Genomic DNA, 17980 nt, shown 5'->3' on the forward strand with positions numbered 1-17980 from the left:
TGGTGGTTTGCTAGAGGATGTTCTAGGATAAGAAGGCTGTCTGCATGGATAAAGACATTATACAAGGCACACCATAACTTCACAGTGAATAATGATATTCAAAATAACTTCAGTGTCTCCTGGTAGAAGCAATGGTCTCAGTGATTTCCTTGGATTGCCTTCATCTGACACTGAGAGAGGATGTTACAAGGGTCTTGTTGCTCAAACCCTTTTTTTTCCCCAGTCCATGGCAGAAAATTATTTATTTGTGTGCTCATCAGCCTCTGTGACAGGGTGAACCTAATCCCTCCTTTAGGCATAACTCCAGTATCACCACTTGTACCACGTGTCCAGCAAGCATCCTGCTACACACACATCATTGTCCCAGGTACAAAATGAAATCTTACCTATGACTTTTCCTAGGAATAGTGCCTTTGGGGAATTGAACTGAATGTCAGATGTGGCTGGCAGGCTGTAACTTGTTGGAGGATAGTGATCAAGCTGGAGAAAGAGAAAAGAAATGATGAGTATTTTAAACTGATCCGTTTATAACAGTTCTGATCAATCAGGTCTACTTTATAGGGTTTATGCCATCTCTTATAACTGTCCAATACACTCTCATTTTCATAAAGGGAAAACAAGAGTAAATACCCTTCCTTCCATATCTGCCATCTCCACAGTTCCCAAGGCCTGGAGAATACTTATACTGAATATATTTTTGTTCTGGTTTCTAGAATCACATCACGCTCTTCAATTGCTAAATATAACAACAGCATCAATAATAAAACAACTTTTTCTTTCCATAGAAATAGATTTCCATTTGGGACCTATGTTGCTGCTGAAGGTAGATATACATAGCTGGGAATTTGAGACTAATTCAGGTGTTGGGCATTTTTCTTTTCTCTCAGAAAAGTCATAAATTAATCAGGCATTCTTTTTTTGCACTTCATGCTTATTACTTTCTTGTTGAGAATGTTGTTCGATCTGATTGTGATGACGCCTATTGGAACCTAAATAAATTCAAGAGTAATCAACTTAGCTAAATAGTTTAATCTATAGGAAATGCATATTGTCCCCGATATGGCACAGCAATCACATCACATTAGCATATTTCCCCCTGGATTTTAGCTATTTAACAGAAAAATGTGAAGAAAGGGAGTAATAAAATGAATTGCCTATGCTTGGTAATAGTGCTATTAACATAGTTTAATATAGCTCAGTGGAGTTTTGATTTCACATTTCATAAAGGTAATTGGAATGAATTTTTATCTTTACTGTTGTTATTTATTTTCTCAGATTTACATGTTTATTACACAGGCTTAAAGAGGACAGAGCACTAATAGTTTATTTTATTCTGGCCTTGCCTTGACACAAAACAGGATAGAAACTCATATATGTGATTTAAGACTTTGCCGGGTGCAACAGACTGCAAAAGTAAATTCTCAGAAATGCAAATCAGACTGCAATCTCAAAAATAATCTTTGCATATTTCATAATTTCAATAATTTCAAAGTGTAAGTGTAGTGGATTACTTTGTTTTAATGATACTGCGAATGCTCAGTTCAGTGGTTAAAAGTAAGTGACTGGCAGGTAGCACAGAACTGAAGGGCTGAATCCCCTGGTACCCTGGAACACCATGAGCTCAGGGAGTTGTAAAGCCCGCCGGGGTCATGAATCTGCAGAGGCAACCATCTCAAAAAACTCTAACAATTGGAGGAGTCCTGTCTTTCTTATAATTCCCCTTATAAAACCCCAAGAAGAAAAGTGTATATACATAGGACACAGGAAAAAAAAATCTCTGCAGATGGCAAGAGAGGTTTACTAAGTCTTAAAGTTCAGAAATTGTTTTTAATTTATCATAACTTGTATTTACACTAATTATTTTGAGATAAATACATGGAAAAACATAGTTCTATCTTCTAACTCAGAAAATAAGGAGCTTCAGTTTGTTCAGAGTATTGTGAACAGTTTTTCTTAGATTTTTAAAAAAGAGCAGAAATATATCTTTTACCTGAAATTAGAATCATATAAATTCAAGGTGAAAAGAGTTATTTTGGAAAAAGTGTAGTCAAGTGAATACAAAGGGTTAAAACAGTAAACAGATCCCAACCTCAAGCAACCTCAGGCCCTACTAAATAGAGACTCCACTTGAGTGCTTGGTATTGGTTTTCCTGATGGAAGGGAAATTCGCAGCATCCAACATTGTAAGTGTGAGATGCATTTTCAATGGGAACTGTAGCATATCAGGTGAAAAAAAAATTTCTTGTTTTTTCAGGATGAAAATAGAAATGGCTTAGATCTGTCATGGTATTTACCCTTAAGGTGATTAAATGAAAAGTGTAGACTTTAGAAAAGTGTATCAGGTAAAGATTGGTGAAAACTAATCCACAAAACACTGATTCTCCATCCTTTCCTATCTTAAGAGGTTAACCTCATGTAACTTTGCCTGCAGTGGAATTTTTTCCAGTACTACACAGGACTAATTTTCTAGGTTTTCCCTTTATTAATATGACATAAAATATGCTGAAGTAACTCTGATAAAATAATTGGGCATGCTACTACTTACGTTGGTATCTGTCAAGTATCACCAACATTTGGGTTCTTTCTTTTTCAGAATCAGTTTGGAGCAATTTAAAAATATTTATTTTTATTGTGATCTGGACTCTAGGCTGTGGTGTTGATCAGATCATCATTAATCGATAAAATATGAATAAATGAAATATCCATCTATACTTATCGATGCATGCTGGATGTCCTAAAGCAGTAAGCCATGTGTTCAGTGTCGGAGTAACAAATTAGTAGTAACAAGTAATAAAAAAGTCACCCCTGCCAGATGTGGAGGCACCCTCTACCTGTCTACATGGGTTGTGTCTGCAGGATATGCATTAAAATAAAAAGTCAGTTTTCAGGATGAACCACTGTGACCATTTACATGGACATTACAGAATATCAAATCCTGCCAGCTGTGGCGTGATAAGGCTCCCTTTGTGTCCAGGTAGCGTTCAGGATTTGGAAAGGCCCTCTCTTTCCCCATCTTGGAACAGCTTTGTTAGCAGCAACGTTGGCCAGATTTAAAAAAAACCCACCATAATCCTTCCAGTGACCTCACCTTCCCTTGAGACTTCAACGAAGCAGAGCTGAAGTCCCAAGGGATCCATCCCGGTACAGAGGCAAAAGGGATTGCAACCATGAGAGTGATGATGTGTTGCATTCCAGGCTCTAACAAGAACACTTTGCTGTTGAGGTTTACTTGTTTAAACAGATTTCTTATACTGCATGAACCCCTGAATCTAGCCACTCACATACATTTTTCACATCTCGTTGAAGTCAAGGAAAGATATCCTAATGGGTTCAACTGTGGATTGTTTTAATGACTGTCTGAAGTTTTCGGTTGCTCTGATTCCTAGTTAAAATAAATCTCTATTATAAAAACTGTTGATAACAATTTTCTGGGGCAAACATTTCTGATCAGTGGTAGAGCCAGCTCCTGCTCTGCTGCCAGCTCTGGCATCTCTTGTCAGGGGACACCTGCATTGCTTTCCACAGCTTTGAGCAGTGCCTTTCTCTAATCCTGGCACCTGGAATGAAATGATGCACCACAAGACAGTGGGTCTAGGGAGCAGAGGCTGAGGGAATGGGAAGATTTCTGTCCACTTGCTTTTATTGCATATCTTTGTACTAAACTAGAATTACCTGATAAAAGAAACAAATTTTTATTTTAGAGACGCTCAGCCTCGGGTTTCTTTAGAGGTCTGTGTGTTCAGGCATGATGCTGAATTCTTTCCAAAGCTGCATGTGACTGCCATCCAGTGGGGGCTCCGGTGTAAGCAGCTGGAACGGAATAGCCCGCAGTTTTTGCATGAAATACTAGCCTACCAATCTAATAGAAAACACATAATAAAAAGGACTTACTAGTGTCAAATGATATTTGAATTATAATTTGATTTCCTTATTTAATGAAAATTAAATAAAACCTCTTTATACACAGATGTTGATGTCATGATTTTGTATTAAATTAGCGCTTAAAAATTATATTTAAGATTTTTCATTACAGCTACGTTTTTTTTAAAAAATTCAGTAATTTCATTTGAACTTCATATAAACATTCAGCGTGGCTTTGAGTGTAACAGAGATGAAAGTGGGTGGCAGTTTCTGAGGAATTTGCAGTTTCAGCTCTCAAGTCACGTCATGCCAAGGCAGACTGCCTTTTTCTGAAGTTGTCTGGATTTAAGCAGAAGTTCAATAAAATGCTATTTCTTTTAAATTACTGTTCACTTAGATAATAAAACTAATCTTGATGGGAGTTCTGAGATTAACAGAGATATCAATCTAAGGGCAAGCATAAGGTCTGCATCACCTTAGTAGTCGGGGGGAAAAAAAGGGTATAAACACCAACGCATACCTTATATTCACCCTGTGGATATACTCACATCTGAATCATTGTCAACCCAGCCTGTGTACTGCTGTAAAGTTAAGGCCTTTCTTTATGCTGGGCAAATTTTATTAAAAAATTGTCAAAATCAGATGGAATAATAATGCTGTAAGGCTTAATCTCATATCATCTGATGTCAATGCAGCTCTGCTGTTGAGTTCAGCAATAGCAGGATAAAGAAAGGGGTGTTACCATCATGATCAGTGTAGTTATTTCTCTTCTGCATGATTATGATGATTTATCACTTGTGTTATCAACTTCTCTAGTCCTGAACAAGGGCTTTTTGTGCTAAATTCTATAATAATACATAATAAAAAGGTTCCTACTCAAAAATGCCTACAAAGCTAGAACAGACTAGGCATGTGACCCCAAGAAAATAACAAGGCAGTATGCAGGTGTTCAGATGCAGCTCCTCACAAGTATGATAGCAGTGTATGAGAAAGAAGAAAGTTGATTGTGAAAATCAAATGGGAGGTAGTATGACATTCTTTTTATTAGTGTTTAACCATTTAGAGATAGAAGGTTATTCACCTGCTAAAAGGTTAGGAAAAACTTACAATTTTTTAATATGTTGATGTTTGATTTTATTTTTTTTCTCTAGTACAGGAGGAAAGGAGCAGATTGGAGTGGGGACTGTGTAATTGCTCAGGCTGATCGTGGCCACTCTCAGTGCAGTTCAGCTCCCTCCTCAGTGTGGCACTGGTGCTCCGCTGATCTGGTTCTGACGAGTCAGGTCCTTGACCCAGGCTAGTGCAGATCAGATCTGAGCCCGAGCAGGGACAAGCCATGGACTGTAAATGAGGAGTGGATACAGAGAAACAGGCAGGACCATAAACCCTGCATTTTTTACTGCCTTGGACTGTCACAGACCTGCAGCCTCACTGCTCATCTGGAACCCAGGAGGAGGCACACACTTCACTGGTGTGATGTAAGGCAAACTAAAGGCTGGCACTGTGTTTTGAGGCTCTGCAGATGAAATTTCTATAGAGGTATGGCAAATGCTCTTTTAGGAACCACTCCTAAAAATATGTTTTGCACTGATTTAACCTTTAGCAGTTGTTTTTTTTTTTAAAAATAAAGGTCAATTACAGTATTTTATGATAAAGTTTCTTTTTTTTTTTTGCAGGGATTTATATTAAAAATGTGATTAAAGTGATATACACATGGAAAAAACATAGAAACATAGATACATTGCAGAAAGAAAAATAAAGTTCTTTTTTTCTGATTCAAAACTTGAATCCTTTATGTGCAGAAAGCTTATATATATACCTGAAAGCTGATGTTGCTCTGCTAAATAACGCCAGGGATAATTTGCCTTCCTCTAAAAATCCACAAAATTTTGGATAAAATTTAAATGGAAATGTAGAAACATAACTCAAATGTAACAGAAGCACTGATAAGGAAAAGCACACTATTTAGTCTGGCTTCTTCAACTAGAATGATTCTCTGGTGCTTCTTTGACATATCTGTTGACTTTTTATTGCTCTCTTTAGTAGATGAATTACAATAAATGTTAACAGAAGCAATAGCAAGTCATATAATGCCAAGTCATTAAAATTAAAGAGATCTACCTCAGGTACCTAAAGATGACTTTCACAGGACATTAATTTGTCCAGTATGTGCTTCCACACAATGGAAATCGCCTATTTCATGGTAGGCTTTGACTTTTTTAGCTTTGTCCTGGACTGTGGGATTACTTAATGATTTCTTTGTTCTTTCATTGTTTCTTTAATTCCAATAAAATTATATAAAACCAGCAACCACACAGGCCAAGGCAGACACACACACACTCTTATCACTGAAAATACATCATAGAAGAAGGAACTATTTTCAGCATAGCCAATGTAAGTAACACATTTGTGAGGTGGATAAGCCTGCTGATACACCCTGCAGACCTTTGCTCTGCTCTGATATGCAGACTCAGGAAATACCAGACTGCACCATTCTCCCTTCTGACCTGAAAGGCCTGAGCTTTATTTCCCAAGGAAATGGGGGTGTAGGGTGAGAAAGACATTTCACTTCTGGGGTTTACCACCATTTGTGGCCTAGACATGGGCAAATTTGGGATAAGGCAGCTGAAACATGACTCTGAATCCAGCAACACAACCTCTGCTTAAAGGAAATGAGAAGGATGGATGTGTGAAGGAGCTCCTCTCCTATGGAGGGGTTTTGCAAAGCAGAAAGTAAAGAGGAATATTCTTCCAAAAGCCCTCTAAGTTTGAAACTATCTCAGCTGATGCAGAAAGAGTAAAACTTTTTAAAAGATATATTCTTTGTCATCTCCCTCTGCCTTTGTGCAGCAGCTACAGGGAAACCACAGGGAGCAATGCTATCCCCAGATGGGGATTTATGGATGATGTTTTCCCCACTGTTTCCCCATGTTTTTCCAATAAGAGAGACATAGGATGTCCATGTCCTGATGAGTGAAAGGAGTTATGGATTGCCAAGCAAATTGTATTCTATTTGCCATCTGTATGGCAGTTGTCTTCTGTTAAGAGGGCAGTTTTCCTTATCTCTTCCACAACCACTCCTCCCTCCAGGGAGACGTGCTGATAACAGGCTACTGAATGTCACTGCATGGCCAATAATAACTACAGCATCCCATTGTGAGATGCTCTGCCCAGAGGGAGGAGCCAAGCATTCCTACCTGGATATGCTCTTGAGCTTCTGTAACACCAGCACAGATTCTCCACTGGATTTCCCAGAGGAACAGCTGTCTCTTCCACTGGATCCTCAGAGGAAGACTACACCCTTTCTACAGGATCCCTGCTCCAACAGAACCACACCTGACTCTCCAGGAGGACTGCAGCCACATTTCCAATGGGACTGCCACCAACACCCTGACCCACAGGGTGTCAGGTTGTGTTCTGACTCTGTCAGTGCTGTTTTAGTTTACTGCACTGTTTAGTTTATCTTCTTATTTTCTTCCTTAATAAAGAACTGTTATTCCTGCTCCCATATTTTTTGCCTGAGAGCCCCTTAATTTAAATTTTATAGCAATTTGGAGAGAGGGGGTTTACATTTTCCATTTTAGGGGAGGCTCCTGTCTTCCTTAGCAGACACCTGTCTTTTGAAACCAAGACATGGTTTTTGAAAACTTTTTGTCTGTCTTTCATCAAGCTGAGATTCAATGGGGATGTGCTGCCTTACCTCTGCAGATACCACTAACCAACTCTATCACACACAAAGGGGGAGTAGAAGTTATTAATTTATGAGGTTCCTGTTCTGCCTATAACTGCTCTCTTTAAATGAAATATTGTGTGTCACACTGTCAAATAAAGAAATTGAATATTTTCAGTGAAGACTTAAATTAACAAAACTACTTGGAGCTCATGGTTATCCTGTAAGCACAAAAGAACCAGTAAAAAATAATAATCAGTGAATTATTTGCTGATTTTTGTTTCTGCTAGACACAATTTAAATTCTGTTCTGCTGTTTCTGGCTGTTGCTTACTGCCACTTTTCAGTATTGAACACCTGGTCATTTGCAACATCTGTAACATCCTTAGAGTTGGAGGGAACTTGAATTATGAAAAGATCAGGGTCTGTAATTGTTTATATTTTGGAACCCAGATGATGCTTAGGGTTATAGGCATGATATACTATATCAATAAAAGCTTTGTTTTATTTTCAGAAATTTATTGATATCTATTGATAGCTTCTTATGCTGCTTTGTCACCTATTTGTGGAAAAAAACCCTATAATTTTCAGACCTGAGTAAAATCACTTCCTTGTGACTTCTGGTTGAAAAAAGAGCTTAGCAGTTATGGATAAACTAAGTGCTAATGCATCAAACATGCAGATTTAATGTATGGCTCTGCTCTAGAAAATGGTCTGAGTTTGCCTTTCTGTGGCACTAGCATTTTGAGCAATACATTGCCACTACAGAAGGGCAATACATAGTGAAAAGGATGTATCCCCAGGGATTTTAAATAATTCATTTCAGCAGGAAGGCCTTAACTATTGATAGAACAAATGATTTTTTTACCCCTTTAAGCAATACTTTCGGAAATTCATTAATTTTTTTTTAATACAATAGAATTACTGGGTATGAGGAAACAAAGCAGAGGGTTAACTGTTGCATTGATGTTGACTATAGTTTACATCTTTTACCTGTGATTAAAGTCCTGGATACTTAAAACATGTTTTATTCATGTCAGAGGCTATGGAATTTGTAAATACAGTCTGACTGGCTCCTTTCAAATCATGAGCACTACTTCCCCATTCCCTACCAGTTAAATGTTAGCTGAACCAGACTTTTTCAGATTAATCTGGTGTCTAGACAATTTACAGCACTACCCAAAGGAAGCTGAGGCAGCATAATTACCAGAAAATGAAGGAAATAAATAAAGATGGTATTTCTACGTCATTTTGATGGCATAACAACCATTACCATTTCTAATCCTAGGGTAAATGTTTTCAAAATGTGACTCAAAAGTGAGAGGTTTCAGAGAAGAGTTAAAAAATTGTTTAAAAACTCTAGATGGATGAGGGTGTACTAAAATAGATCCGTTTATTTAGCATCTTGCAGACAAGATGAAAAGATGTTTTAATCAGCATCTCTAAGAAAGTGTGAAGGGGAGTGATGCCTGACATTAAACATTTCTTTCATCAATCAAGCATAGACACAAAGATCCCAAAGTTAAATGTTGAATTCAAACTGTAAATTAGGTGCAAATTCTTTACAAGAATGGTACTTGGCACTGTGAGACATAGTCAAAGGATATGGTACATTTTCTATCATCTGAAGTCTTTAAAGCTAGATAAAATGTCTTTCTACAAAATTTGTTTTACTGCTATCATTATTGTTTGGTTAGCTGCAGAAAATAATTTGGTGATGTTTTTACGGCCCCTCTTAAGCAAGAGCTCAAACAGTGATAATTTTCTGTTGAGGCTTCAAAATAGAGGAAATATGATGGTTGTGATACTACAGCAAAAATAATGATGGGAGATGAAATTATAGCCTCACTGAAGACCATGAGAAAGTTCCCACTTTCTTTAACAGGAACAAAATTTAATCTACAATGATAAAATCTTTGATATATATTAATTGCATTTAAGATGGGGATTATATGCAGACTGCTTCACCCATTTTATTTTATTGCTGTTATGTTTACCATTTTATTTTGTAATTCAGATTAGTTTTGAATTAACTTTGTATGATTTACTTTTTTAAACCATCTAGGGGTGTGGTATTCACATATTCTTTGAACAGTGAGAGACACATAGGAGTTTGCAATTGCTATCTCTTTTCAAGTAGTGCAGAGCTCTAAATGGAAACTCAAAAATTCTTGCAAAAATTTTGTTTCTTCTTGATTTCATTTGGGTATGGTCAAATATTTCATTGATCATTTTTCACAAAGATGGGTGTATACCCTTGCTTGCCTCTGGTGAAGCTGGAAAATGGAGACTTGTACAAATATATTTTCTATATTGTTCTCAGCCTCAGCTGAGTTCAGGTCAACATTTAGCCACAAAGCTTCATAATTTAGCTGATTTTGAGCAGAGTCAGCAATTAACATTGAGATTATATGGTGTGTGCGCCATTATTTGTGTGCAGCCCCTCCACCACAGTCTGACATATTGTCCAGGCCTGAAAGAGAGAACTGTCTGCACCCTTCTGTGTGGCCTTCTGAGAAGATGAGCAGTGGCTGCTGATAATTGTCCTGAAAGCATAGTGAGAGTTTAGCACAGAGTTTCTTCAGTCCTGAAGAAGTTTCTCTGGTTTAATCCTTCTCAGGAACAAGGAAGGTGTTGTAAACTGTGACTCATAACCCCTTGCCAGAAATGGCTTTAAAGCAGGGATGGAGATCTGGACACCTGTTGAGAATGTACATGTGAGGAAGCTGACAGGCCCAGTCTGAGTCCTGCTGACCATCAGCTTTATTCCACTAACAATCAAAGCATATCCTACATTTCTCTTTCTTTTTTTCTTTCTTTTTTTTTCTTATATTTTTTCTTTGTAGTAGGCTGATCTACCTTTGTGCAACAGAACATAAAAGTCTCTGATCCAGATTCCATCCTGATTTTACCCCAGGGGCATGCAAAGAGGCAGAAGGTATGAATCTTGCACTCAGGATGCAACTACTACAGTTCTTTAAGGTACAATTTAAAGCCTGCTGGAGGCAATGGAAATCCTTTCATTTACTTCAATGGACTTTGGATCAGAACCTCTTCTAGGGAGCTTTTGTCCTTGGCTTTCTTCAAAGAAGATTTTACTGATGTGTGAATAGTGTTAATCACCCATGAACACTTGGTAAAGAGTGATCTGGTTTTTATGATATGTAAAATACCCTGCTGAGGCATGAAATCTTCTAATGAAATCAAACAAAGTAAAACTCGCCCTCCATAACCTAATGAAATGTCATGAAATGTCTATTGGAATAATGTTTTTCCCATCTCTAAGTCTGGGCTTTTCCTTGCCACAGGTGAACTAATGGAGCCTTGGAGGTGTGCCATGGTTATTTGTATCTGATATTTTACTAGAGGGGAGGGATATGAATTATTACTATCAAATGTTAATTTTGTCCCCCTCATGGAAATGAGAAAATAAGCATATCTTTCTCCCTGAATTTATGTAATTTGCTTTTTCTGACATGTAAATTGACTGTATATTCTTAACCTTATCCTTGAGAAACCACTGGCAACACAATTGAGTGCTTGTTATTTAATGTAGAACTATTGATTTGTCTGCAGTCAGTGAATGTATAAAACTGGAATATAAAAACTATTTGACAGAGCCTTTGCTACTACCTTCAGTCTTGACTGCCATGGCATGGTAGGAATAGGTGTCACCTCGAGCATCTACAGTGACACCAATTATAACAAAAGCAATTCACACTAAATATTTGTTCTTGAATTTATTTTGTTACCATATAGACATATAGCATTGTGGATATGTTGATTTCAAATCCCACCTCAAATTCTGATTTTATGTAAATAATCAGTGGCTTCCTGTCTGCCAGCATGAGGTGAAGTCTCACAGAGTTCACTAATGAGTCTTTTTTCATATTTATGTGTAAGTGAAACTCCTGAGAATCATGCTAAAACTCTGATTCACACAGCTCATATGGTACCAATTTATTGCCTAGCTTCAGATTTTTTAAATCTCTCTGGCACTACAGGGTTATTACAGTAAGTTAGAAAGACAGGTATGAACTTGCTGTTAAGATCTCAAAAATACTGAGTGCTCTTGAATTGAAGCTTTGATGAGAAATAAATCCTTCTTGTGACACTTTTATGCCCTGTAGAGATGTGGAAGTGTGAGCAACAGCACCTGGCAAGCAAGCTGTCTTCTTTAAAAGCAAGCAAACCAGCTGCTCATCAGGTTGGAGAAGGATTTAGCAGGAAATAAAAGTCTACTCAAATGTTCATAGCTCAGATCTGCAAGAGAAAACTCATACTTTGTGATTTGTCCTCTGAATACTGAGAAAAACTGTATTTATATCTTCTGTACTTTCAAACACTGTGAGGAGTTCATTTTTGAACAGGAGTAATTTTCATGTGAACAATTTACTTAGCAGATTCATTTCTGTCCATATAATTTCTCTCATTTACAGAAGGTAAGCAGATAAGTAATTAAATAAACTTATGGAGGTCAAACAAAATTTAATAGAAATAGTCTTTTTCAGGAGAGGAATAGGATCTCTGGATTTTCTTTGTATGGGACCTTTCTTTCCCTGTTCTTGCATGTGCATCAGACAGATTATCTCATCTAATAAGTCTCAAATGAATCTGCTTTGTGGCTACATTAATCAGTTTTAGGCACATTGAATAGATTAAAAGTTTTTTACCCCAGCAGATCAGCACTAACCAAAATGTTTCTGACTCTTCTAAGTTCTAGGCAGGCAGTGGTCTCATAAAACACTGGGAAAGAATTTTTGGGAATCAAGTTCAGGTGAGTTGATGCAAGGCTGGAACATTTAACTGTGTACATAATTTCCAGCTGGGCAAGGTATCTCTTCTGATCCCTTTGGAATGTAAATTTTTTAGTTTTACATCTGCCTAAATCAGCCAGCTAGGACTCCATGCCATACTTCCCCAAAATAAAAGCATTTAACATCAGAGGGATGCGGACACCAAACTATAGGTCTTCCTTTATTTCCTTCTAGCTGTAGGAGAAATAAATGCAACAGCATGCAAGATAGACATACACATCAATATATATCCCTCCCAACCTCCAAAAGCCTGAAAAGAGTTTGGATGTACACCTATTTATTTTTTAGATTGTTTGGAATTTTTTAGGTTGTTTGTTATTGTGAATAATTTGGTGACAATTCTACTTCAATGCATTCAGTGTTATTCTGATTACTGTGAGCCTCGGTCAAATGACATTGTAATGCACTGAAAAGTTTCCTTTTAATACCTTGAAATAGTAATTGTCAGGGATTTATTTTAATATTCAGGTAGATAATACAGTGATGACTACCATCCTTCACCTTTTGGCTTGGTTCCCAAGGAAACGTCTCCTTTTTATATTTCATTTGTTATTGGTTTTGGTTTGCTTCTTCTGAACTAACAAATCCAGATTAATGTCTCCCATCCCCCTGACTCTCCTGCCAACAAAACTGTTCTTATACCCTGCTCACAGTCTCCATGTTTGCAGATGTGACAACCAGGGAATGAAAAGAGAGTTCTGTGGTGACCACAGAGAGGAGGCAGCCTGGAAACTGACTGCTTCTTGCAGCACTCCCCTCAGGAATAAATAGCATTATCCTATCAAAGTTTTGTAAACTGTGATATATGGAGAGCTGAAGCTCCTATCTGCGCTGTACCAAAACCTAAATAAGCCAGAGGTATGTGCTTTCAACAATATTCTTTGTCCCAGGCTTATGTCACACAAACACTTAGGCATCTGCTCATCTTTGCAAAACAGCTCATGCAATTTCACTGGACTGCAGGGTAAATTTAAATTTAAAGACATCCTCATTTGCAGACTCAGGACTTACAGAACGATATTATTTGCATCAGGCTTCACTACCATTTAAGATGCTGTAGGGTATCCCTCCTGGCTTCCAGCTGCTGCTCCAGAATGGCACAGGTTTATCCTAAGTCCCACGTTATCTATCAGCCCAGATGTCTCTGATGCCCTCGAGCATCTACAGTGACACCTGTATTAGCCCAGCTGTCATCACACTAAAATGAGGATTTCAGAACAACATGAGTCGATGCAACAGAGGGAGTGAATAGCTTTTATTAACTCCTAGGAGTGTGATCTGCAGGCAGAACCCCATCTACTGTACTTTTTATTTTCTAAATAGCCCCAACCTTTTCAGAGGACTGGAGACCCATCAAAAAACAAAACGCTGCAAGATACGAGTGATGGAACTGAGCAGCTCACCTGCAGTACGATGTCCCTTCCGTTCCGTGTGACATTAACGGTGTGGGGCTGGCCATTGGCCATGTTCCTGTGGTCAATGTCAATGTTGTATGGCTCTTTGGTGCCCCCGAGGTTGTACCGAATTTGCAGATTCCCTAGTGAAAAAGAAAAAAATGTGAAAAGCACCCTCAGGTATTTTGATCTTTATTCACCAGCTATTTTCCCGTCTTTATTTTCACATACAGCTGTTATCATTTCACACTTAATTGCTCTCATAGCTGGTCTCTGCTGTAAGAGAAGAGCTCGTGTTTGGGATTATAAAGTTACTGGGCCGAAACTGCCTCTAGTTTATAACCCAGAAGTGTGACAATGACCAGCATTTCCAAACCACAGTGTTTGTAAACACCTCAGACTGCAAACCAAACAAATTGGAGTTATGCCTTGAACAATATGGACAATTGGTACAAAATTGAGCACATCAAGTAACACTTTATTGTTGAGATTATTATTCTTGCTGCAGTAAAATTCTATGAAATTATACAAAGCATAACATTTTCTAAAGAATAAACCATTGACATGCATTGAATAAAGGCAAAATTACAACAAATTAGCACTGACACATAATTTACACATGGGACTTCCTTGCTCTTGCGTTTAATTGTTGTTGATGAGTGACCGTCTGGACTTCCATGGAAATTTAGTATTATATGATGAAATAACAACCAGAGGTTACATTGTTGGAAAAGTATAGTCAGGAGTGGCTAATTGATATTCATAACATACTGCCAGACAGATTTTTCTTTTCTAAACAAAAGTGGAGTGTCTGCTCTTTATAACACATTTAAATATTTGATTAAAAGGAGGAATGTTTGAAAAGGGAAATGCAGCCCCCACTCTTGATGAAAAATGAAAATATTCTGGCCCAAAAGAGCAGACTTAGACCTCTATAACTACAGTTTAGTTGTGTGATGTTGGATTTCTCTCATGCACGTCCTTTCTCTCCCATGAAGGGAAAAAAATGAGTGGCATGTAGAATACTCATATTCACCCATAAAAGAGAACAGTAGTAAAATCATCCTAATTATGATTTTCATGGGGCACTAAGGCACTGTTTGGAATCGAAGTATATTTAGTTCATATAGTTTTTTAATACTGTAGCAGCAAATGGTCCATATCCAACCTTCATCCATCACCAAAATGTTTAGGACATTATATACTATACTACATCCATATTTTAGTCACCTCAATGAGTATCCAGATTTTCAGAACAGTGCACGACACTTTCTACTGACTACTAGGGATATTGCCAGTTCAGCTATTCAGGTGCCTTCATGTGGATGTCTACTTGTCCCCACCTTAACACTGGCTCATGGCATGGGTCTCATTGTTATCGCAGGTTTTTTTTTTTTTTTGTTTGGTTAGTCTTGTTTTGTGAGAGAGGGTTGGCTAAAGAAACACCACTAAACTGAACAGTTACCTCAGTACCAGATCTAGTAGAAGCAGAATGAAGGTTCAGGTTTCTAAGTACTTTACTTTAATGTGACAAGGGTGAAGAGACTTTCTCATTAGTTCAGGGCTTCCCCTGAGTATCAGCCTGGTATTGTCAATTGTGCCTTCAATGGGGAGAGCCCGGAGCAGTTTCTTACCCGTGGGGTTCACAAGCACAGCCATGAAGTCCGGAGTGTAGGAGCTGACATAAAATAAGACACAAGGGGACTTGGTAGTGCTGAAGCTGAAGCTGAGCTCTTCCTTGTTCAAGCTGAGGTCAGGTCCTGTAATCTCAGGATCTGCAGAACTCAAAAGCGTCCGGCTGACTAAATCCTTCACGCTAGTCCCTGGGGAGTGGAAGTTGTAACGAAGCCACATTCCTTCTTCAAAAAATGCTCCCACATCTTGAACACAACAGGAAAAGGAGGGTGAAAAGAAAAAAAGGTAAATTAAATGTGCCAACACCTTTCGGTTGAAACATATTACTGTGACTTGATCAGTACTTATCTGTGCACCTTTCTACTGCTGTGCTATTTAAGCACAATATTTAGGTCAAGAGTCTCACTATTTTCCTATGAGAATGAAAAGAACAATCTCCACTTTATTCGTGGGTACTTGGATTCACAAAGTAAAGGAAATATTTCCTTTGGGGCTCACAGAAAGCCCATGCCTATATCTCATGTCAGTACTACAGACAAGGATAATTATGATTTAAATTTATTCTCATTGAAATTTTGAGGTAGATAATGCTTCAAAGAGGGAGAAACAAGGAAGAGTGGCTTAAAGGACACAGTAAAAATACAACCACCAAGGAAAAGGACAAACAGCAGTTCTGACCACCAAAATTGAGTGGATTTGGAAGGACCTCCCAAAGGAATGATGACAATTCCAGCCCCTAAAAGGAGTGGACACAATGCTTGTAAGTTATCCACTACTAGCACAATTATTCACCAGAACTCCACAACAAGGATGCCCTTATGGGAGATAAAATTAACTAGGGAGTTTGACTCAGCTGGGAACAAGAGGCAAGAGATACTTGAAATGTAGATCCCAGGACGTGCTATAATTTTCAAACCAATCTGAGACAAGATGTGGTGTTCCAACACTCTTGATAGAAAATACACCTCCTTTTGACAGAATTAATATTTTCAGCTGAAAAAGCACTACTAGTGCTCCCCATAATAATGCAGTCCTGCCTCTTCCTCAACACTGAAATCATAATTCCAGGCTGCTGTTCTTGCAGCAATGCTGACTTTGATAACCTCCTGCAGGAATTACTGCACAATTGACCACCATTGATATAATCTACTCCACTGGGGATCACTTGACTGACTTCCTTTGGCAATAATTTATTTAGAGACATGGTGGTACTGGATCAGCTGTGCTGCCTGGGTCAATATTGTGAAAGGAAATTTTTAAATGATATGTGAACCTGATTAAGAAGGTATGTTTATGAACATTTTGTAAGGTATGAAATAATGATTAAAATATTATAATCATAACATATGGGTATTGTAATCAAAGAAGGGCTGTAAGAAGTACTTAAGGCCATAAACAGTCTTTAAAAAAAAGTCTTTCATTGTCTACTACCTTTCTACATGATGCAAAGTTGCCAGTTTTGTGAAAAATTGCCCATCTAAACAAGAAATTTATTTTTATTCCATTTTAACATTTTGAGTCTTCACACAATCCTAAGGAAAGGCTTTATTTCAAAACACATGTCAGAAGATGCTTATTTTTGAATCTTTACACAGACACAAAGCAAGTCAGGAACGAGCCTGCAGAATTAATTCAGAGTAGCTGAGCAGAGAATAGGTAAAATGATAAAATTATATTGATGATTCTTTCCAGAATTTTGCTAAATCTAATGCTGGAAAAGCTTTACGTTTTCGTGCTGTCATATAAAAATTCTCCCAAACTCAAAATACCACAGTTGCTGTCACTGAATGGACATATAAAACACAGAGCCAAGCTATGGTCCTGAGGTGCTATAAATAATTTGATCATTCTGATGGATTTATAACTGCAATTTTATAGGGGAAAAGTTAAATCAGCCCGAAAAAGTTATGGGGGAGGCAATTTCATTTAACAACTATATTTTGCAGTAGTCTCAACTTTAGTGCTCCTGGATTAAAAGTGAAGGGCTCTGTCATAGAAAACTTCCCCAACTTGTGATGCCCTCTGCCTCTAACAGCAGTGTAAGAAACAAGTGTTAGCATGCAAAAATCTAAAGCAGTAGCTCCAAGTATCTGCAAGATGGGCCTAAAAATATCCCTGTGACCACTAATTTATTCTTCAGTCCCTGCTTCTGGTTGACACAAGCTGCTTCTGGGGCGGGTGCCCTATCAATTACACTGGCAGAGCTGCAGGCCGTGCCGGGTCCTGCCGCTGCCACTGCTGGTGGGGACTGCAGCCCCCGTGGAGGCTCCACACACGCACTCTGCACACTGATGCACAATTATGTTTGCCTCCAGCCTGCTTACTGCTTGTCATGCCTTTCATTTTTAGAAGTAATCTTTGGAATTGCCTGGCGCTGTGCTTGCCCAGGGCCTCGCGCTCTGGGGATACTGGGACCTTCAGTCCTGACCTCAGCACTGCTCTGGGGCTGAAGTGGAAAGCGTGTGAAGCATTTTTTCCAGAGCTGTAAATGTTATAAATTGCTATGTTAAATGTTCATTACTACAAAGAAAGCTTTAAGTAAACGGTGTTCTCTGAAATGGTATTCAGATTATTCTGCAGTTTTGTGAGGTGAATTTGATCATC

The 17980-nt window shown here is 38.1% G+C and overlaps 1 protein-coding gene across 1 annotated transcript in view; it reads right to left on the reverse strand.

Moving 5' to 3' along the window:
• Positions 1 to 17980, reverse strand: part of CNTNAP2 (contactin associated protein 2) — a 1031263-nt gene that overhangs the window by 64802 nt on the left and 948481 nt on the right. The window contains exons 19-21 of the mRNA XM_064704986.1: positions 15376 to 15621; positions 13751 to 13884; positions 387 to 480 (exon numbers count right to left, since the gene is read on the reverse strand). Coding sequence (XP_064561056.1) covers positions 387 to 480; positions 13751 to 13884; positions 15376 to 15621 — 474 coding nt within the window. The remainder of the gene's footprint in view (positions 1 to 386; positions 481 to 13750; positions 13885 to 15375; positions 15622 to 17980) is intronic.

This window comes from Zonotrichia leucophrys, chromosome 2, assembly GCF_028769735.1.
Source record: "Zonotrichia leucophrys gambelii isolate GWCS_2022_RI chromosome 2, RI_Zleu_2.0, whole genome shotgun sequence".
Taxonomy (NCBI): Eukaryota; Metazoa; Chordata; class Aves; order Passeriformes; family Passerellidae; genus Zonotrichia; species Zonotrichia leucophrys.